This window comes from Annulohypoxylon truncatum (genome assembly GCF_022578515.1).
Source record: "Annulohypoxylon truncatum strain CBS 140777 unplaced genomic scaffold F4807scaffold_30, whole genome shotgun sequence".
Classification (NCBI taxonomy): Eukaryota; Fungi; Ascomycota; class Sordariomycetes; order Xylariales; family Hypoxylaceae; genus Annulohypoxylon; species Annulohypoxylon truncatum.
In genome coordinates this window covers 103,248-124,250 of record NW_025953816.1, presented here as the reverse complement: position 1 = coordinate 124,250, position 21,003 = coordinate 103,248, and the positions used below count along the sequence as shown (strand labels likewise).

At 51.3% G+C, this 21,003-nt stretch overlaps 6 protein-coding genes across 6 annotated transcripts; 2 read left to right on the top strand and 4 right to left on the bottom strand.

Moving 5' to 3' along the window:
* Positions 1-941: 941 nt before the first annotated feature.
* Positions 942-2,997, top strand: F4807DRAFT_436575 (catalase-like domain-containing protein). Its single transcript, XM_047998972.1, has 3 exons — positions 942-1,098; positions 1,149-1,304; positions 1,426-2,997. Exons 1-3 carry the CDS (start codon positions 992-994, stop codon positions 2,912-2,914), a joined length of 1,752 nt encoding a protein of 583 aa, XP_047851498.1. The 5' UTR covers positions 942-991; the 3' UTR covers positions 2,915-2,997.
* A 22-nt stretch (positions 2,998-3,019) lies between these two features.
* F4807DRAFT_209975 (MFS general substrate transporter) lies at positions 3,020-5,461 on the bottom strand. The gene is made up of 4 exons (XM_047993921.1): positions 4,778-5,461; positions 4,594-4,701; positions 3,706-4,523; positions 3,020-3,656 (listed from the first exon to the last, which is right to left on the bottom strand). Exons 1-4 carry the CDS (start codon positions 5,012-5,014, stop codon positions 3,167-3,169), a joined length of 1,653 nt encoding a protein of 550 aa, XP_047851497.1. The 5' UTR covers positions 5,015-5,461; the 3' UTR covers positions 3,020-3,166.
* On the bottom strand, positions 5,462-7,937 carry F4807DRAFT_209974 (NCS1 nucleoside transporter). Its single transcript, XM_047993920.1, has 3 exons — positions 7,590-7,937; positions 7,215-7,528; positions 5,462-7,153 (listed from the first exon to the last, which is right to left on the bottom strand). The coding sequence occupies exons 1-3, from the start codon at positions 7,705-7,707 to the stop codon at positions 5,909-5,911; spliced, it is 1,677 nt and encodes a 558-aa protein (XP_047851496.1). The 5' UTR covers positions 7,708-7,937; the 3' UTR covers positions 5,462-5,908.
* Positions 7,938-8,627: 690 nt separating this feature from the next.
* Positions 8,628-10,363, bottom strand: F4807DRAFT_209994 (putative transaldolase). The gene is made up of 6 exons (XM_047993922.1): positions 10,052-10,363; positions 9,897-9,991; positions 9,785-9,828; positions 9,472-9,727; positions 9,183-9,414; positions 8,628-9,114 (listed from the first exon to the last, which is right to left on the bottom strand). Exons 2-6 carry the CDS (start codon positions 9,976-9,978, stop codon positions 8,724-8,726), a joined length of 1,005 nt encoding a protein of 334 aa, XP_047851495.1. The 5' UTR covers positions 9,979-9,991; positions 10,052-10,363; the 3' UTR covers positions 8,628-8,723.
* A 1,246-nt stretch (positions 10,364-11,609) lies between these two features.
* Positions 11,610-16,988, top strand: F4807DRAFT_436560 (uncharacterized protein). The gene is made up of 4 exons (XM_047998971.1): positions 11,610-12,261; positions 12,332-13,792; positions 13,851-14,899; positions 14,978-16,988. The coding sequence occupies exons 1-4, from the start codon at positions 11,643-11,645 to the stop codon at positions 16,505-16,507; spliced, it is 4,659 nt and encodes a 1,552-aa protein (XP_047851494.1). The 5' UTR covers positions 11,610-11,642; the 3' UTR covers positions 16,508-16,988.
* F4807DRAFT_469753 (mRNA triphosphatase CET1) lies at positions 16,776-20,152 on the bottom strand (the record flags this gene model as incomplete). The annotated part of the gene is made up of 2 exons (XM_048002744.1): positions 16,776-18,059; positions 18,125-20,152. 2 exons carry the CDS (start codon positions 20,150-20,152, stop codon positions 17,388-17,390), a joined length of 2,700 nt encoding a protein of 899 aa, XP_047851493.1. The 3' UTR covers positions 16,776-17,387.
* Between the last annotated feature and the right edge of the window lie 851 nt (positions 20,153-21,003).

Sequence of the window (21,003 nt, the reverse complement as noted above, 5' to 3'; positions counted from 1 at the left end):
AAGTCCCATCGTAATGGAAAGAGTGATCTCTCCGCTAAAATTAATGGGTAACCACTATCCAATACCCCCTGCAGTCACTAAAGAAAAGCCATGCGGCTGATGGATGACAGTGCGAGGATAGCTTAAATTATACGGTGTTAATTCATGAGCAAATGTGCGGAATTACTACTTTCATGAAGACAAAAGGATGTATGTACCTAGGCCCGAGGATTTTCAATTCCAAGTCCTGTACTAATTGGCCATGATATCTATTCCTCTTCCCAGGCCTCAAATGTTAGGGAATGTACCGCTCTTCGGATGTATATGTGGTACTAATGCATCTAGTTTCTCCTTGCTTTTCCTTAACTTTCAACCCTTCTCCCTAGACAGCTAATATTCGTAAAGCTTCGGGACGAATAGCAAACTGATATCCTGTATTAGCCGGCATATATACGAAAAAAAGTTCAAGAAGTTGGCTTTCTCATAATGAAACTGACCAAATTACCTACCCAAGGAGTTGGACGGCGAAAAGGGGTAAGGGAGTAAGTACACAATACGACATTTGGTCTGGAATTCATCTACATCATCAACTTTTCTTCTTCACTGAGATACCCTGATCTGCCAATCAAGGAACGCCAATTATGCTTTGCTTTCGCGTTCACGAGGCTTAATCCACCTTACCTAAAGTCCGAGGCGAGTCTCCTTGTCACCATACCGTCATCGAACTTCTGAGTCGTCCAAATACCGTCTAGCACTATGATTAGGGTTCCAATTTTAGTGGGTTAAGGTCTATGATCATACAAAGAATCATCGTAGATAGGTGTTTTCCCATTTGCCTCTGAGCCACCAAGGTGCCTAACCCGCATACGCTATGCTGTCGTTATATGTATCTACGTCTATCACTTTTAATAGCAAGTAGTACTTGAGTTAAACACTGGTTCAGAGTATATGTACGAATATCACATAATACATACATTCAAATTACTGCTAAGAAGATAAACCAACATTGAAGATGGCACCATCTGCAGATACCTCGTTTGCTGGTCACGTCGCCAACCAGTTCACTTCTTACGAGAAAGACCGTAAGTCGACGTCCAAGGACACGTTATATGCTACAAGGTGTGTTATATTGATATCTAAATAATGCGCTTCGCAACTAACCAGCGCAGCAATGGCGTTCCCATGCCCCATCCTTACGAGACTCAGAGAGTAGGAGAAAACGGGCCTCTCCTTCTACAGGACTTCCATCTGATCGATCTCCTTTCTCACTTTGACCGAGAACGCATACCCGAACGAGTGGTACATGCTAAGGGTAGCGGCGCTCAGTAAGGATCCACAACCTCATCACCACCCCTTATTTCAGGGCGTCCCAGTCTTCGGAACGGGCCCTTGAAGTATCACATCACATTTGAGAATGAAAGAGATTGCTTACATGTGCATTCGTAGTGGTTTTTTCGAATGTACAAATCCTATTCCGGAGCTGTGTTCTGCCGACATTTTCTCAACTAAGGGAAAGAAATGTCCCATCACTGCGCGGTTCTCTACCGTTGGAGGCGAGGCCGGCTCCCACGATTGCGCTCGAGACCCTCGAGGCTTCGCCGTGAAGTTCCGGACCGAGGACGGTAACTGGGATCTCGTTGCCAACAACACGCCAGTGTTCTTCTTGAGAGACCCAGCTAAGTTTCCTTACTTCATTCACACACAGAAGCGTGACCCGTCAACTCACCTTACGCACGCCGACGACTCCACCATGTTTTGGGATTACCTTTGCAATAATCCCGAGAGCATCCACCAAGTGATGATACTGATGGGCGACCGAGGTATTCCGGATGGCTACCGCTTCATGCATGGCTACGCGGGTCACACGCTCAAGTTCGTCAACAAGCAGGGCGACTGGATTTACACCCAGATCCATTTCAAGTCCCAGCAGGGTACCAGGTTCATCACTCAAGAGGATTCCGCGAACAAATCCCCCGATTACTCCCAGAAAGATTTGTACGAAGCGATCCAGCGCGGAGACTACCCGAAGTGGAACGTCGAGATCCAGACTATGACGCCGAAACAGGCCGAGGAGGTGTGGGAGAAGCAGAAGATCAACATCTTTGACCTGACCCACGTTTGGCCGCAGGGACAATTCCCGCGTAAGAAGATCGGCGAGTTCACATTGAATGAGAATGCCGTCAATTATTTCGCGGAGATAGAGCAGGTCGCTTTCAATCCGGCGCACATGCCTCCTGGCATCGAGCCGTCCGCCGACCCCGTCTTGCAGTCTCGCCTGTTTTCGTATCCCGACACGCACCGTCACCGAATCGGCGTCAACTATCAGCAGCTGCCCGTCAATGCCCCGCGAACGGGTTTCATGTTCGGCAATTTCCAGCGGGACGGTTCGATGGCTTTCTACAACCAGGGAGCGAGACCCAACTACCTGAGTTCCATCGACCCGATCCAATTCCGCGACCGCTCCGTTGACCTCGACAAAACTCACGGTCACTTCACCGGGGAAGCTATCACGTTCCTATCGGAGATCCGACCGGAAGATTTCAACGCACCTAGGGCCTTGTACCGGAAAGTATGGGACGAACCTGCCCGCGAGAGATTCATCGGCAACGTTGCCGGGAAGATGGCGGTTTGCAAGGAACCGGAGTTCATCAAGCGGCAGATCGCTATATTCCGGGAAGTTGACGAGGAGATCGCTACGCGCCTCGAGAAGGCCACGGGTATTAAGGGGTACGATGGTATCGCGAACATGAGATTTAACGGGACTCACAATGGGATGACGAAGGATGCTAAATTGAGATACGCAAATGGGGTAAGCGTGACGAAGGGGAAAAGTGTCACGAAGAATAACGGTGCGCCGGCCGCTGGATCCCATAAGGGAGTGGGACCAGTAGACAGTGCAAACGGCGTGACCGGTGCTACTAATGGGTCTCGTTGATAAACACAAAATTTGGTTAGGAAATTTATCTCATAAAGTACTTATTGCTTATGTGGATGATACCTATTTAGGCAGATATATTTCAATCTCTTATATATTCTAAGCGATATTGATATTGTCAATACGTTAAATGTGCTATACTTGCTTGTCTCTTCCATTCTATCCGCCTAAAGTCTAAATGATAATATGTAACTCTCTGACTATCTGATCATATTAGGTATTTTCTCCCTCATTTCTCGATTGGCCCGAATGCTATTGGGCGTTATCATGGCGACTCTCGCCTGGCTTTTCACTTCGTAGACCAATAACATCGTCATCTGTTATTGTACTGGTCGTATCTGATAGCATTGGTGGAAGATCGTCACGGCGTGTCTTTTCCATTTCCGCGGGTGGCCGAGCCTCTTCATCATCAGGTTTCTTTGGCTCGGTCGGTGCGAATCTTGAACGCCGACGGATACCTTCGCCATACCTGTAGAAAGCAAACGGGATCACGGCAAGCAACGTCGCAACGCCCCCTATCAACGAGCCACCCCCGCCAACCCCGAGGGCATCAAACATGTAGTTGGTAAACAGTGGCGCCGCGGCACCGCAAGCCGAACGGCAGACAGTATTCACCGCGATCGCAGACGCGGCATACATCAAGTATGAATCGACTAGATATGTGAGATACCCCACGAAGATGAGCATGAGAGAGGCAGCTAGAAATACCCCAGCAATTGTCGGAACTATCCAGTGGATCCAACTACTTTGCATCAGTCGCAATTCAACATTACGGCGTATGGAAGTCTCACCTATATTCAGCGGTCCATGCGAACCAAAACATGGTAATCGGAAACCCGACTCCGCCCATTATGGCTAGAGTAAGACGGTCCTCGGGCTTCATCGGGATCCCCTTTTCTATCTTCTTTTGTTTCTGCCTTGAGTCGAATAAAACAATTATGGCACCGATGAAGGACCCGATCACAGACCCGATCAGAGGAAGCTCGCCAACCCCGGGGTTCCATCCGCGTCTCTCTTGAAACACGATAGGGTAAATAGAGAAGAGCATGTATAGTAGCGTATACACGACAGACACGTAGACCGCACATAGAAAGGATATCATGTCGAATAGGATAATCCACGGTCTCGTAAGAGCTACTTTGTAGATCCCTAGGAGCGTACGGTCACCGTCCTCTACTTCGGCCTTGACGTTTTCGTAGCCGGGGATTCTTGCCCGCCTTATACGACGAGCACGGCGTACGAGTATCGCGGGAGCGAAGGTTTCCGGAATGGTGAACATGGGAATTGCCGTGATGCCTCCGAGCCAGAGCAGGACGTAGAAGCTCCATCTCCAGTCCTTCTTCAGTTCGAGAAAGCCTCCGATGACTGGTCCTAAGGCTGGACCGACCCAAACCATGCACGAAAAAACGGCCATAGCATTCCCGCGTTCGACCGGGCCCCACAGATCCGCGAGCACGCCGGGGCTATTGCTCAGCGGCGCGCTCACGAATGTGCCTGTGAGGAACCTGCCTACGAGCAGGCTCCCGAAATTCGGCGCGAAAGCGCAGAGGAAGTTGAAGACGATATATAATAAGAACGTGCTGTAGAAGATCCATCTTCGACCATAAAACTGGATAATAAATTTATTTAGTAGCTGATTAGATTGACATGGTAAAGGGGTGATGTTGGCAATGTCATACCTCAGATAGGGGAGCAAAAATAAGGGGTCCTGCGCAATAGCCAAGAAGAAAAAGGGTTATGGTAAGTCCAGCCGCTTCTTCGGAGACGCCAAACCATTCAGCGATGCTCTGGTACCTGCGTTAGTATATGTATGAAAGTGCAAGGGGCCCTTAAAGGTTATAATAACGTGACAAGGAAACATACACCAAAACACCCAGATGGCGCCGACGAGGCGAAGGTCGCATTTACGACAAGTAGAACCGCGCATACTGTAACGTACCAACGTCTACCGGTTGACCAACAATGCGGATTCTCGACATCGTCGGGTCTAAAATCGACGTGTCTATTCTCATTGAGATACGGACGCTCTCCGTATTCTAGGTCAGAAGTTCTATATGGCTTCGCCGTAGCTAGGGATAGGATCCGTCTAAGCTCAACCATGTTCGCTTCCACTAGAAGCTCTAAGCAGCTGAGAATCAAGTTTACCTGAGCGAGACATCTCTGGTGGCGAAATCCAAGGGGTCAAAGGGTATAATAAAGGAAATCGCAAATTCTCAAGACAACCCAAACCTGTGCTCGCGCCGAGGGGTAAACGCGAGGCGAAAGATGAGCTGAACACCTTAGCTAAAGGAGGTAACGCAGCATTGGGACAAAGATGCCGGCATTACGTCAATTAAGTCCATTATTAATTCCAGCCATCAATGACCTATGGTTATTTCCGATGTTTGGCTGTCTGGCCCCTTAAAGCTCTACGATCTCAGCATCATGAATTCCTGCATGGACCAGGGGAAAGATTGGTACCGGGACCCATGATCGGCAAACGGGACCCTGCAGCATTATATAATTGGAGCCTCTCTATGATGTATACACGCATCTTGCATGCAGCCCACATCCTTTATAGGATTTATAATAGAGGTGTACGGCATTTTGTTAGCATCACAACGGAGATAGCAAGTCATGACCTTTTCCCGTCATAGCGTCCGCGGTGTGAGGCATACGTCAACAGCTAAACGAACAATAAAACAACATGACTCAGGGAAGATAGTCCGAACAATGCTTCATAACGCCGACAGGCTAGGTATCTAGATATCCCGTGCTCATCAATTAGTCCTCGCACGGTCTTCGTTGCCGTCGCCTGGTACGTGAATACATGCGCATAATGGGCTACACGAAACCCGAACGATGCATGTATTCTGAATGTTTGCTTATGGAGGGTGTCCTCTACATGCAACAACGTCTAGTCTAGCAAATCGGAAATGTTGATTCGTCTATTCCGATACACCCACAGATTTTGCAGCCGGATAGATACATCCTAATATATCCTCATTGGCGCCTTCACGAGGACTTCGCATCAGAAGCTCCTATTTTCTCGGATGGGTCAGAACCGGAAGCTTTCTCGGCTCCAACATCATCGTCGGGTATGTGGGCCAAGATTGGGGCGCCATCCAAGTCCCAGATAGTGTCCTTGAGCAAAGTCTCTTTTGCAGGCACCGCGAAGCTTAGAGCTGTGTAAAGGACAATCGACACCACGAACCCAAACAGCCAGTTAAATGTATAGAGGTTGGTAACGCCGGCGTTGATGTGAACGACGTCGGGACCGCTGATGCTCAGGCCCAGTCCGGGAAGCAGGGGCGCGACGGGCACGATGAAGGCAACGGCAGCGCGCCAGTTGCAGCCGCCGACATAGCGATAACGCCCATCGGGATTGTATAGGCCTGGAATATCGATATGCTTCTTCTTAACGATCCAGTAGTCAGCTACCATTATGCCGGCCATAGGTCCGAGGAAGACGGCATAACCGCCCATGAAGGCGAGAAAGCTTTCAGCGGAACTCAGGATCTTCCACGGCACCAGCACCCAGCCTCCGATGACTGCGGCAATCATGCAGCCTCGCCTGATGTTGATCCAGCGAGGGAAAAGGACGGTTAAGTCGTTGGCAGCCGAAATGGAATTGGCCGTGATGTTGGTACCAACCTGCGCAACATACCAGGCGAGAGCAGCAAAGAAAGCCGCGCATCGCCCGCCGGGTCCGTACTCGAGCCAGATGTTGAGGATATTCAGAGGGTTCCATAAGTATTCTCCGCTAAACACCTTGCTCGCGGATGTCGTCACGATACCCAGTACACCACACAAGGTAAAGATTATGGGCATCGCCGGTAGCTGGATATATTGACCGTTGGCGGATCTCGCATACCTTGTGAAATCTGGTATATTCACCGCCAACGTGCTCCAATTTCCAGTGACGCTGGACATACAACTCAGCCATAACCACGCGTACTGCGGTCCGCTAACGGTCGCGCGCAGGGCGAAGATATCGCCGCCCCCTCCGGCCTTCTTGACACACCACGCCATCATCGCGATTGCGGCAACGGGCGCCGCCGTGAGCTTGACCCAGAAGAGCGGCCGTAGCTTCGTCGGGTGGATAAGAAGTAACGGTAATTGGATGATCCAGAACAGGAAGTAGGAGATCATTCCTTGCGTCGTAATGCCGGAAGACTCGGGTATATGGTTTGGTATATCGTTGTACGAGGGCGCCCAAGCTCGTAGCATAATCGTGATGCATTGAGCACCGTTTGCACTCTGGATCACGTAAATTGGTCAAAGGCTCTCAAAAGAGAAGGGTATCTCGCGGACTCTTTACCTGTACACCAAGCCAAAACATGGCTAGAATTGCTCGACTGACGATGCAGAAGTACCTCAGATAGTACCCGAAGCTGCTGGTCGTGATCACGGAGAAGGGTACGTGGAGCTTTGCGCCGATGGCACCGTTCAGCACAAGTGCTACTGCGACGCAGAAGTTGCCGACTACCATGATCGGGATCGCTTCGCGCCAGCTTAAGCCTACGGCGAGAATGGCGGATCCCGTCTGCCATGTCGACAGATTGATCGTGTCGGTAGCCCAGTACGCTAGAATGCTCCACGTATTCCAAGTCCGGTCCTCGATAGGCGTAGGGTCTGTTCGAATTCGCGTGTTAGCGTTCGCTGTCGTCTATCGCGAAGAATTGCGCAGCTATACCCATATCGCGGTTCGTCCATACGTGCGATGGTGCGAGGGCCCCCGACCTCTTGGGAATCTCCCAAGAGTGGACGGAGGTAAACCTCCGTCTGAGCTCGGTCATCGACAGCCTTACCATGGCAGGCAGCAGATCTTGGTTTGGCTTATGTGGCTCGAGTTTACTACTAAGTATCTAGAGCCTTTCTACGTCAACTGTAGGAGCATTAAGCCAGGACGTCATTAAAAGATCAACCCATGGTGAACAGATCTGCCCACCCAGGTAGGAAGGAATGCTTTATAGATAGGCTCCCGAAATTGGCTTCACGATAGAGAGCGGCGTCTGATAACAGAGCTGTGTAAGAATGCAGGGGTCCAAGATAGATTCAGAATTGGCCTTGCCCGTCACCCCATGTTCTAGGCGCGTCAGCCCGGAACCCAATGAGAAGCGAGTGGCTTATCAGCCTTCGACGATAGACATCATGCAGATCTAAACCATGCCGACCATGGTCAGATCGAATATCAAGGTAGCTTGCCGAGCTGAAGAGGAGTTGATTGGCTAACGTTCACCGTGGGATTCCTTCACCTATGTCTCCCTCGGCGTGCAGTGCCGGCTTATGAAATGCCTCTTCAATGTTTTACGAGGCCACGAACAATATCTTGCGAGCAGACCGTCGTTGTTTTGAAAGGTATAAAGATGCGAGAAATATAGTACCTAAACGCGCGGACGTGCATGAGAAACTTAGGGCTTATGTGGCGTCGCGAGGGCTCGGGCGGATGGAGAGCTTTATCTACGAGTGCCTTGGGAAATCTCCACGAGAAATACGGCAGGGGTCGATCTTCTTAGTCTTCATCTTGGAAGGGGACGAAGAGAAAGACAATGTCTTGTCTAGCTTCGGATCACGATCATATTATCTTCACAAACCCTCTATCTTGGTCAAGCCTACAAGCCTACAAGCTAAGTAGGGTTAGATTATGGTCATGTCTTAAAGCATATCACGGACCAAGTCCAAACACTGACAATAAGCCACCAATCTTGAACGTCTTTACCTACGACAAACACACTTTTTTTTCATATACATAGTACCCAACTAGGTAAGCTACAGTTCGTTGCCGTCAACACTAATGAGATTGTTGGCATTCATTACCCATTATCTATCACTTAACCAAGCCCTCTAGACCCTCCTGTTTATCGCAGAAGATGTTGATAGCCTGAATGATTTTGCCCTCAGACTTGCCGTCCTGACTTCGAGTAAAGGCTAAACGCCAGGCGCTCTCATTCTCTACAATGCTTCCATAATCGCCCAGCACCTCCTCTTTCCCTCCCTTCAAGACGCTCCCAATCTCTCCGTCCCACGGATCGGCCGGAGTCTCCGCCAATTGAGTCAACAGGTGCGGCGCCACCGTGATGTGATGAACGCCAGACAACTTCATGACCTCCTGGATGGACGTCAAACTCGCCGGCAATACCTGCGTCTTGCTTCCGATCTTCTCATAATATCGCTGTGCGGCACCGCAGAAATCGAATGCCTTGTGCTGGTCGACATAACTAAGTGCGCACACAGATCAGCGATCGATTACAGACTGTTAATATTGTTTAATAATTGTTAGACATACCCCTCGTCGAAATGCACCCGTAGCTCGTTGATGTATGGTGCGATATAAGTGCAACCCACATGAGCGGCTAGAGAGGCCTGTTCAAGGCAGAACATCGTCGTCGCCAACGTGGCTATACCTTGGCTCTCTAATTCGCGACATGCTTGCATGCCTTCCCAGGTAGACGGTATCTTGATGCAAACCCTGCGAGAATCGTACTCCGGGTCGAGAGCCTTGAATATTGCTACAATTCCTAGAGACACTGTTAGCTATCCGCAGGTTGGGATTATTACCGCAAGGACACTCGTACGTTTGCCGTTCTCTATAGTCTTTTGCTTGTCGTAAGAATACTTCGGGTTTGTCTGGATATGAGAGTAACCTTTCAAGTAGGGCACTATTCTGAGAGCCAGCTTGACCATCATCGTCTCTACCGCCAGCTCGGCAACAGACACGCCCGGATATGCCGAGCTCTTCGATGATGCAAAATTGACGGCATCTTGGATCAACTGAGCGTGCACCGGGTTTCCATCTTCGCCGAGGCGTGTCAATTCGCCATACGCAATAGCCTTATACACTTTTAGCGCCCTATCTCACAAGATAGTATTTAAATCAGGAGAGCCTACCTGGTTCGAAGTACAGTCTACGAACGGACTGAGCTTCTTCGGAACTGTAGGAGCTAGTCAGCTTCTACTTTTATTTTCTAACAACTAGCCTCTAGCAAATATATGTTCGTACCCTCGACATCGAACGTGTCACAGTCCACTGCGGTTTGCGACCGCAACACGTCAAGGAGACTCTTCTGCGGGTTGGATCCCATTCTACCTAGGCAAGTATGTATCCTACTAGGAGCCAAATTGTAGAAATGAGATGTAGTTGACGAGATCTCGAATGCGGGATAGCAATATGGTTTATGCCGGACCTATCTAGTCGTCTTACGACAAAACGGGGACGGCAGTCGGAGGGGCAGGGGCTCCCCCGCTACATCTCTGACCATTCTATGTCTTCCACATACTACTCGACCTCGGTCGACGAACCTCCGGACGGCCAGCGACTTCGGATGAAGTGGGGGCGGCTACTGCGAGAAGAGCATCCCACTTTCGCAAATGATATCGGGCCACGAGGAAAGCATCCGTAAAAGAAGGATGTCAGTGCGGAGAGTCCTGCTTGCCACATTATACTGGAGCTTCAAGTCTAGGCTTACGTAACTTGGTATAGTGAAATATTAAGTGATGGATGAAAGTGTTTAGCTCCTTTCGTCTTGGTTTACGGCGACGATTTGCCCGAGTCGTTAACTAGAGACACATAATGGACATTGATCAGGTAAAGTCAACCCGTCCAATCAATACCTATCTTAGTGTCAACCAATATCCCTGGTTAACTTGATCTGTACTGTTCTAAATAGGTAGGTTGGTAAGAATTGATTTACCCTGCGGTCGTCCTTCGGGCAGCGTCGAGATGGCAGCTCACTATTACTTATCCATACCTACATAAGATCAAGAAAACACTTAGACAACTAGAACTAAAGCACATGGGAAGCTGGTGGCGATCTGGGATGACTAAAACCACGATATGTTGTGGAATGTTTGGCCAAAGGAATGTAACTCGTTCTCAGCGCATCCATTATGGCAACACGATGGTACGTATCAATACTAGTATGAGAGAAAGTACCAATAAAAACATTTAATGAATAAATAGTTTAAAGAGCGTCAGAAGCATAGCTTTTCATAGCCTCTAAACGTACAGTTTACATGCAAGACATTCCATCGCTATTAAAAACCTGAGTCTACTTATTGGCAAGCATCCGCTCCAGGTATATGCTAGCTTTATGGCATTGAGGACGCGAGAATATATATGGATCGGAACTAGACTAATTTACAAGGCACTGGATATAATTCCTTCTTCCCTTAATGGTATTATATCTCGATCCTTTAAGGTAGATTGACTCTTAGTGCTAAGTCATGAAAGGGTTGCTAAAATGTTTCTAGATGCAAACACATCCGGAAACGGTCACCAACATCGCAAATATGACTGTTAACCAACTTGAAAGACTTCAGACGTTTCTCAACCGAATATGGTTAAGTCTAAATTCAGGACATCTCTTTTGTCTTCGCATTCGGGCGGAAAGCTAGCGTAATAATCGAAAAGGTCAAAATTGAATGCGTTCATCTTTAGCTTATATCCTCCTCGCCGCATCGAAGAGTAGGAATGCTATTAAGATGTGTCGAAGCTGAGTTTGCTTTCTATTAGATATCTCGATCGTAAGACCGCTACCTTTGTTCTTTGTAGGCAACATCTTCACCACTTCCTTCCCCCTCATCCTCCGTATTCTGCTACGTTTTACCGTAAGATCTCACTTCATAGGTGTGACACGCTTGGCTGAATATTCAATGTTACCATAATATTCTCCCAGTCATATCACCCATGCGGTAAACTGATTTTTCTTTACACACTTTAAAAAGCAGAATCGCAGCTCTCGTCGTCATGAGTAACGCCAGCGCAGGCAATACCCAATCTCGGCAGAACGAAACGACAGGCATTAAAGAAAGCTTCTTCGGGCCACCGTTATCGCAAGCTCAGCTAGCTCAGCTAGATCAAGCGCAGATCAAGCCTTTTCTAAAGGCTCCGCGCAGCCAGGACGTTTCTTTCATAGCAAGGAAGATACCCTTCGAGGAGAGGGCAAATCCTACTATTCACGAGGGTCACCCGGACTTCGATAGCGCGTTGAAATACTTCTCGTTTCTGCTTAAATCTACGCAGCTCACTCTCCAGGAAATCCTTGAGAGGACATTCTCACCTCACGAGATCCGTCTTCTCGAAGCGGCCGTAGCCCCGTCGCCGCTAGCCAGTCTGCAGAGGGACAACATCATCCGTTATCAACGTATTCTAGAAACGCGCTTTAAAGGGCAAACGCCTTCGCTTGAGCTTACGCTTACTCTTCTATTCTTCGGATTTCCCGTCGCGCCCATGAAGCCTGGCATTCCAGACGTGGACGTTGCAAAGGACATTGACTTCGGGGAGCACAAACTTGCCCTGAGTAGCGACCCTCTCGAGTTCCTAGATGATTATTCCCAGAGGTCGTACGGCGATCCTAGCGAACGTGGTGAGTAGCGCGGTTATCTACCGCAAATATTACCTATGATAGTAGTCCGAATCTAACTGCGAGCTACTAGTCAACGATCCGTACTTCCCTCAACTCTGTGACACTCAGGAGTTCCCGTCTATGAGTCTCCGCGGCGGCGCTTTACCTACTAACATGGAGTGGGAAACCGACGATGCCCCAAGGGCGCCCCAACAGCCAGGTAGACCTATGCGAGTTTATGGATACCAAGGATCGGTTTTGGCCGACCCAAACCAGCCTCTATACTCACGTCTCGTCGAGGCTACGGACCAGGTCTTAAGTGCGGCCGAAGGAGTCGACTACGCCATCCGCCTCGAGGTCTGGGACTTAAGCGATGTTGCATCGGCGCATGTCGTTGGCGAAGCCACAGGCATGATCCGCCACACCAGCGCGGAACCGTCCAGTTCTGACGACATATACGCGTTACTTCAACAATGGTTCGGCGATAACAACTTAGACGGAGAATATAGCTGCTTCGTGTGTTTCGATAAAGAGGAGACCCCTGAATCTTGTCAGCCGTTCTACGAAATAGAGAGATATCTAGTTCGCGTGTGGGATGCCAGTAACGAGAGGATGGTGTATATGAAAGTTCCAGAAAATCTTCAGTCAACTCACAAGCCGAACCAGTTTCACGGTGAATATCTTCGCGCCATGCGAGCCCTTTTTCCTAAAGTTCCTCACGGCTATCTCCAATTCGCCGATGGCGGGCCAATTACGTACGGACTATTCGACCCTCCCCCTGAGACCTGGACACAGATAATCAACGATCAGGCTAGGGGCGGCGAGCTACCTCTTCTGAGTTTCAGCCTCTTTCCCATACCGCGCGACCAGGTTGCCGTTTGGGTACCTGGTAGCTTCGCTTACGACAACGACTTTTCGCCTCAGAAGGGGACGAGGCCTAGGCAATCGGGAACCGTCCACCAGGATACCCTCAAGCTTACCGGAACAAACGAGGATCGTCTCAATATCGAGAGAATACTCGGTGAAGTAGAAGCGAGTAATCCGTGGATGAAATCCATAAACTTCGCCGGCCTCGATCTCTGGATCCCGGGAGAAGATTACTGGGAGACTATTATCCAACCTGGCCGGGTGTCGTTTGGCCCAGGAGGGGTCACGGCGCAGGCGCTCCTTGAATGGCGTGATATCTTGAGCGGATTCCTAAGGTCGAGAATTCACGGCACAAACACGACGTCGAACATCGTAGCTCGTCCTGTTTACTCATCTTACAGCTTCCATGCTAAGGACTCTAGAGATCGCCTGTTTTCGATGCCCGCGATCGACAGCGAAGGATCCTTCGCGGAATTCAAAGAAGCTGTCAAGTCCACCCTTTACCCCGATTATTCAGACACCCAAAAGGAGTTAGTTCTGCATTTAACCCAGACAACTTGGGGACGGAACAACATAGACTTCGTTGTCGGATCCGATACGGACGAGGATGGGTGGAATTGGATCGTAAGAAGAATCACGGAACCGAATATTACGGTGTCTCTTGAAGTCTGGACAAGTGGCTGGTGTAAGTATTAGAAGAACTGCTTACATGTTAGACTGCCTTAGCTAATTCGTACCAAAAGCCGTGGAACAGAAAACTACGTGGGGACCACGCTACGACTGCGGAACTCCAAACTATGTGGTTTCGTCGCAAATCGAGGTACCGTCGCGACGAAGACCGTTTTCCAAAACCATGGATAGGATCTTCAAGGATACTGTTAACAACGAATCGGGCGCCGAGAGGGCCAAAAGACTGCGAGAGAGGTTCTTTTGGGACGCTCCTAGCGTCTTCACCAACCCGGCCAAACCTGTGGTTCCAACCCAGGGCGCCCCTCTCGAAACCGTCGTCAGGACCGGGCCTTACGTGCCGGGGTACACTACCGCGATGCGGACTCCTGGCGAGATGGCGCGGCTCGAAAGAGAAACCCATACGCTACGGGGTAATCTGCTAGACAGGATCAGAGAGTGCCCTTACGCCGACTGCCACAGGTACTTTCCGTTCAGGGACCGCGAGGGTCTCTCTCGACACTTGACAGAAGACCACGCGACCTTGAAGTGCTTCCTGTGCGACCGAGAAAGCACTCTCCTCCCGTACTATGACCAGAATTCGATCAGGCGACACTTTATTGATGTGCATCAACGGGAAATCGGAGAAGCCACGGGCCACCCCGTAAGCACTGGGAAGTCTCACGTCCCCTTGTCCGGTCCTCCTCAGCCTGCTCAGCCTACTCAGCCCACTCAGCCTGCACCTGCGTTCCCCAAGCAGGCGGCTCCCACACCTAAAGGTCCCAAATTTACTCAAGCCGAGTCCAAGGGCACTCAGTTTGACGGTTCTGAACCTAAGCAATCCGCTCGGAGCGCTAGTCGCGGTCGAAAGAGTCATCGAGACGAGGTTATACTGGATTGGGAAGAACCTCCCGTGACCCAGACTGACTTCAAGATATATCCTCCGATACCGCGCTGGAGAGAGGCGGATGAGGACGACGAAATCCCACCCCGCCGAGTACCTTCTCCCGAGTGGGACCTCATACTCGAGAAGGAGACGGAGGGCCCCTTTTCGTTCCAGCCGGATCCGGAATGGAGATGTTCGCGATGCTTTATGCCAGCAGGCCACGGCCTAGAAATGGCCGAGGTAAGTTTATCCGCCACGTACCCCTAGTTTTACTAGAAATATAGTATGTTTTAAGCTAACACGCCGTCACCGCGATAGTTGCATATGGCCGAGGAGGGATCTTGCAAGATTCGTCGCGGCCTAGGCACCACGGATGTCAGCAAGCTACCCAACCGTAGCGGCTGGATCGTCCCGAGCGAAAATTACGACTTCGGTAAGGCGTTCTTCGATTTCATAGAGAAGTACCCGGGTTACAGGCACTCCATGTTCCCGGTGCGCGATGAGATGATCCAGGTTACCTACGACCCGGCCTATAATCAGGTTTTCTCAGCGGGGTCTATGAGAGACGACCCGAACCATCCAGCGAACACTATCTGGACCGGCGTTCTGGCACTGCCGTGGCCGCCATACGAGGGCACCGTGATACCGTTAGACGACCCGCAAGGCGATGGGCCGGACAGTTTGTTCGACGAACCGTCTTACGTTCCCGGCCCTTCGTATAATCGTACTCCACTACCCGTGAAAGACATCACTTTCGACGATCAAAATGCGGATCCGATGAATGTCGAAGAGCCCGCAGAGCCCGAAGCGCCTGAAGACGCACCAGCCGACCCCAATTACCCCCCCGTCGATCCTCCCGCAGGGAACCAGGGCGCCGGCCTCCTCCCGCCCGACCCGTTCTACACCGGCCCGAAGAAGGGCGACCCTGGGGACAGCAGCGACTTGTCCGACGACTCTCAAGGAAACCCTCCAAATGCGGGGGGTACCGAAGAAAGCTCCGACGACCCGTGGAGCATCCCTCGGGCGGATGCCTGGGTCCCCCCCGTAAAGCAACCGGTCCGCACCCCCCGCGCGCGCGGAAAGACGCCAGCCCAAACCAACGTTCCCGTGAAGGTCGAACAAGCTCCAGCCCTCCCGCCGGGTAACCGCCGGAGACGAGACGACCTCTCCGAACCGGACACCGAAAGCGGCGCAGTCCCAGCCCTCCCGTCGGGTAGCCGCAGAAGGCGAGACGACCTCTCCGAGCCCGACACCGAAGGCGTGTCAGGCACAGAATACGTACCCACCGCCGCGGACGACGACGACGAAATCGAGCCGGACCTCGGCGGCTCGCGGAAGCGCAAGCGACCTAACAAGGATGCGGACCCGACGTTCACGCAGGTAGGCGCGGGAGACGAGGACCTCGTGCCGGAGGAATTCTCCGAGGCGAGCGCCGTGCCCGACCCCGTGCGCAACTTAGCCGCGGACGCGCCGCGCACGCCGAAGAAGCCGAGGAGAGGCCGCGGTAGGCCTAAGTCGAATACTAGGAAACAGTCTAGACCGCGCGGCAGCAGCGGGAAGGCGGCGGTCCAGCAGCAGCAGCAGCAAGTACAAGTAGAAGAAGAAACACCGGATATGCCGGCACCGCCTGTCGCGGGGCCGACGGCTGAGAACCGTCCTTTCGTGGAGCTGCCGCCGGACTGGGAGGCCGCAAGGAGGATTGTTACCGAGTCGGGGCGCGGAACGCGGCCGCCTAGGCGTTTCGGGTTCCGGCGACGGAGCTCTTCTGGTGAGCCGGAGGCGGCGCCCGCTGCTGAGGAGAGTCCTAGGAGGAGTAGTCGGACGAGACGGGGTACGGGGCCGGTTTAGAAGATTGGGTACCTAGGTGGAGTTCGTTGGGGAAGAAGAGGCGGTGGATAGATAGAGAAGATTAGATGGGAAAACATGCTTGAGTTAGTTTTGCAGGTGCCGTAGAGTAAAAGGGGGGGGAGAGACCAGGTCGGGGATGTATTCGATCTTTACAGTTTGTATTTCTTTTTGTTCGTCTTTTTGGCGCATGGAGGACACTTAGCCTACCTAATTCTAGATAGCTAGGTACCTATCTTTTAATGTCTTGCTCGGGTTGTAGATCGTCTCAGGCGACATGTATATTAATGGATGTGTTTTCACTTGGGATGTCGTTTTCAGTGCTATTAACGTAGATGTCACTCGAGCTTTTCTGTACCTATTCATAAGATCATCAACAGGGGCTTTACCAGATTCCTTTTCCTTGACTACCTATCTACCTACCCTGTCCGGGTTGTCATGAACTTGGTTAGGTTCCTTCCGATGGAGTCAGATTTTAACATGCTTACTCCGACTTGCGGATCAAAGGTCGACATCTCACTTTAGCACAGATCAGGTTTATGAGTGGAAGAGCGGCAAAACAAGGCGCCTCGCGTTTTAATTCATCATGCCATGCCATCGACGTCGTCAATGCAAAACAATGCGAACCGACCAGACAAACTCCGACGTCGTGTCAATTGCCCGACTCCGAACCGGTATCACGTTCTGAGAAAATCAAGATAACAGGAAGTCCTTTGCTTTTCCGACCGCCATCATATTCTACTCATCCTGTTTCAAGACTCGAAAACAGGATGTTCCATGTTATTTACTAATTGCGCACAGCTATTCATAGCAGATACTTTCTGCTCCCTCAGACTCCTATGTACCCACGCCTACATCCTTTCCCCGCCGGCTCGAGTGATCACTACGGCTGCGGCGGACACTGTCTAGCCAGCAGACGCACGTTATTAACAAGACCGTCGACCAAGTCCTCATATCGGTTCGGCTCTCGCCGTATGAGCATGCGGCCATGTTCGATCAGTGGACGGGCCTCCAATTCGACTTCGAGTTCGTGCTCTTTCGCGGCGCCGAGATGCGGTTGCAGCAATTGGCCGCCCGAGGTCGGGTGTCCTTGCGTCACTTGGGTTAGATCGATCTGGTAGAAGCCGTGCTTGTAGCTTAGTCGATCCTTGATCCGATCGGGCGCCCGCTCCTTGTTCGGGTTCTGATAACTCTCGATCTCTTCTGCGGGGCCATCCCAGTCCCATTCTATATTGATACTTATACGACAGTCTAGGGGCAAATGCGGGAAGTGTATGTTTAGGTCGGCGATCCGTCCCTTCACTATCTTGGCCAACACCTTATCAGGCTTCTGGGAATCGTACGTGACACGTGCCTTGACAGGCATGCTCGGCGGCAGTAGACCGGAGATGCAACCGGGGATTCGTTGGCGGATATGGGACGAGAGCTCGAAGAATCGGTCGACCTCCTTGCGATGTACGTAGTGAACCTGGACGCGACTAGCTGCCGTGGGGTTCCGGGGGAACGAAGCTTTGACTTGGTCGTTTAAATAGTTATTGAGTTCACTGTGTTGGTGCTATCGACGAATAGGTTAGCAAAGCACCGGGTAGGATAATCAGCATCATCCAACATGTCACTTACCTCGGTCATCGAACTACGAAACGCGACCCTGCCGCCATTCAATACACATTCGCCGGCTCTTATCTCGGGAAAGTAGATGCGGTCGTTGGTCTGCTTGTCGATGATGGTACCGAGCTTGGCTTCGATCTCGAACTGCGCGCCTCGGCTCTGGACCTCTTCAATATGAGGATATTGCAAGACGTGAATGCCCAAGAAGTCCGCGACTTCGCGAGAGACGATGTTCTTGGGCGTCTCGTTACCGATGCTAGGCTCCCACGGGAACGGCTGACCGCCGAATGCTGACGGTTCTCTGTAATTAGGTTCCTCTGATTTGACGACCGTAGTAGACCGCGTAGTCTCGGGCGAGGCATGCCGAGATACGTGCTCCGACTTGACATTTCCTGTCGCATCGTTACGGTTACGCCCGTTAACCAACCCGCCAGCGTTAGCGAGTAGACGTCCGTGATGCTTCAAGGCAAAGTTACGGCTCTTCGCTATGACCTGGCTTCGATCTCTGCCGCTGTGTGCCCAGACCGGAGGCTGGACGTACTTGGCACGCTTTCGCTGCAGAACGGCAGGTGAGCCGGAAATTTGGGCCATCTTGGCCAGTGGAATATCGTGGTTGCCGTTCATCTGAGGTGGCGGAGGAGCTTTTCGGTCGTTCTCGAGATCGTCGGGTCCGAGATCGCGATGCTCCAGTTTTCGCTTTGCCGGGGTAGTCGGGTGTTGTGGTTCCATAGTATTATTATTAAGTGAAGCCGGCGTTAGACGTTGAGGTTGGGGCTGAGGTTGAGGTTGAGGTTGAGGATGGTAAGGATTTGCGTCACTGCTAGTGGACGGGGGGCGATGACCGCCGTTGCTGGGTAAACTAGATACACGTGTTTTCGGTGAGACACTCATGCTTCTTTCGCGTTCGCTTCGAGACTGTGACCCGCGGTGAGATTCCGCGACAGCGTCGTAGGTGCTGTGACTGCTAGTACTTGACATGCGTTGGACCGGTGCTGGCGGAAGTGGTTTGGGCGATGTTTGCGTCGCTTGGGGTGGGTATGACGCGGAAACGGTAGAAAGGCGTTTTTGGTACGGGCTAGGCGGCTGCTGGTAAGTCGCCGCTGGCGATTGACGCAACGCTGGTCCCGGCAAAGGCTGCCCAAGAGGCGTCGGAGGTTGAGACGGTTGACTTTGATGCTGATGCTGAAACTGTGCCTGCGATTGGAGTTGGTGTTGTAGCTGATCTAAAGGAAGAGGGTGAGGATGCGTCGTCGCGACGGGACTCCCTTGGACGTAGGGGAGCCCGTAGGACGGCGGTTGACTATGTGCAGATGTAGGCGTGGGAGTTGACTGGATAGAATGTGATCTATGGTGCAAATATTGCTGGCTACCACCAGGAGTGCCGACGGGTGGTGTCTGTGGGAGTGGTTGCGGTTGTTGGCCGTGTGCGTACGATATAGAACCGTGTTGTGTACTGTAGCTATCACGAGAATAAGGCCCAGCGGCACCACCTGCACTCGGGCCAACACCCGGACCAGCACCCGCACTCGGTGGGCCGTACTGGCGCCCTTGCACTGGACTTAGAGGCGGTTGCTGAGCCTGGGGAAATGGGTAACCGCCACTTGCGGTGCTGACGGACGAGGTGGGCGTGCGTCGATACGGCGACGGTCCTGATATAGAGGCACTTCCTGGCGAACGTAAATCGTGCGATCCTGGTGGTTGGAGAGGAGGGACAGGGGGTCTGCCACCGAACGCGTTTGGGGGTGGGTTATACGAGGTCGGTGACTGATACGGGCCGGCGGATCCTGGCGCGTGACTCGGATGGTTGGGAGCGCCGACGGGAGGGTATTCGTGAGGATGCGAAACGGGCGATGCTTGGGTAGAATGATTATAGTCTCTGAACGATTGAGGCGGCGGACCAGAGTGAGCCGGAGTGGTGGGCGTGGCCGAAGCTGACGATGTTAAGACCGACGAGGACGGCGGTTGTATAGATGGCTGAGGAGGTTGCTGCTTTTTCGACGCGCCCCCGTCCGGACCGTTTAACATGGCACGTAGATCCATTTTCACGATGTTAGCTGTTTGCTCTCTTGGAGCTAGATCCCTATTGATTTCGTCTCTTTTTTCTTACTCCTTCCTCTTGAGTCACGGAAATCTTGACTTTTTCCCCTTACAGCGAATCTCTTCGCAGCGCAACACACATACACAATACGCACATACGCACATACAACTGTATATGTGCGCGCGCGACCTCTTCCCCGTCTTCTTGTTTCCCTACACCTCTCTATTTGTCACTCTTACTTTGTAGCGACGCTCTATCGCGCGCGCGCACACATGCAACAGCAACACACGACACAATCACTTCTTCGCTCGTGCTTCAAGCCGCCGCGTTTGTCAACGTCATCGATACATTCAGCCGATACGTTTCGCCCGTTACGTTGGTTTAGCTATTCAATGCGATATCGTAATTAAGGTGGCCGCTCGTCTCTTAGGTGACATGCAAAAAATGTCGGTGGGCGATGCAAACGGAGATGGATGGATGACTCGTTTTTGTCGGGTTGGGATTGTATAAGTCCGCGTTGTTGGAGTCGATAATTTTATGGAATCGCGAAAAAAAAGGGAATATCAATTATTGCAGTTTCGATCTTATCAGAATAACGAACTGCTTCAGGCGACGACAAAGATCTATGCTTCCGTATCTCTCGATCGGGTGTCGATATTAAAAATGATTATGCGCAATGTTCAAAATACATGTAAGTGGTAATAGGTAATAGGTTTATAGCGAACGGCGACAGAATTGACAGATATTTGTCCTAGTTGTACAAAGTTAGTGGAATTATGAACAAAGATTAGTTCCAGGGATGAATGCGAAAGCGTGCGTGACACGATGAATCGATCAATCCAATTTGTACCTA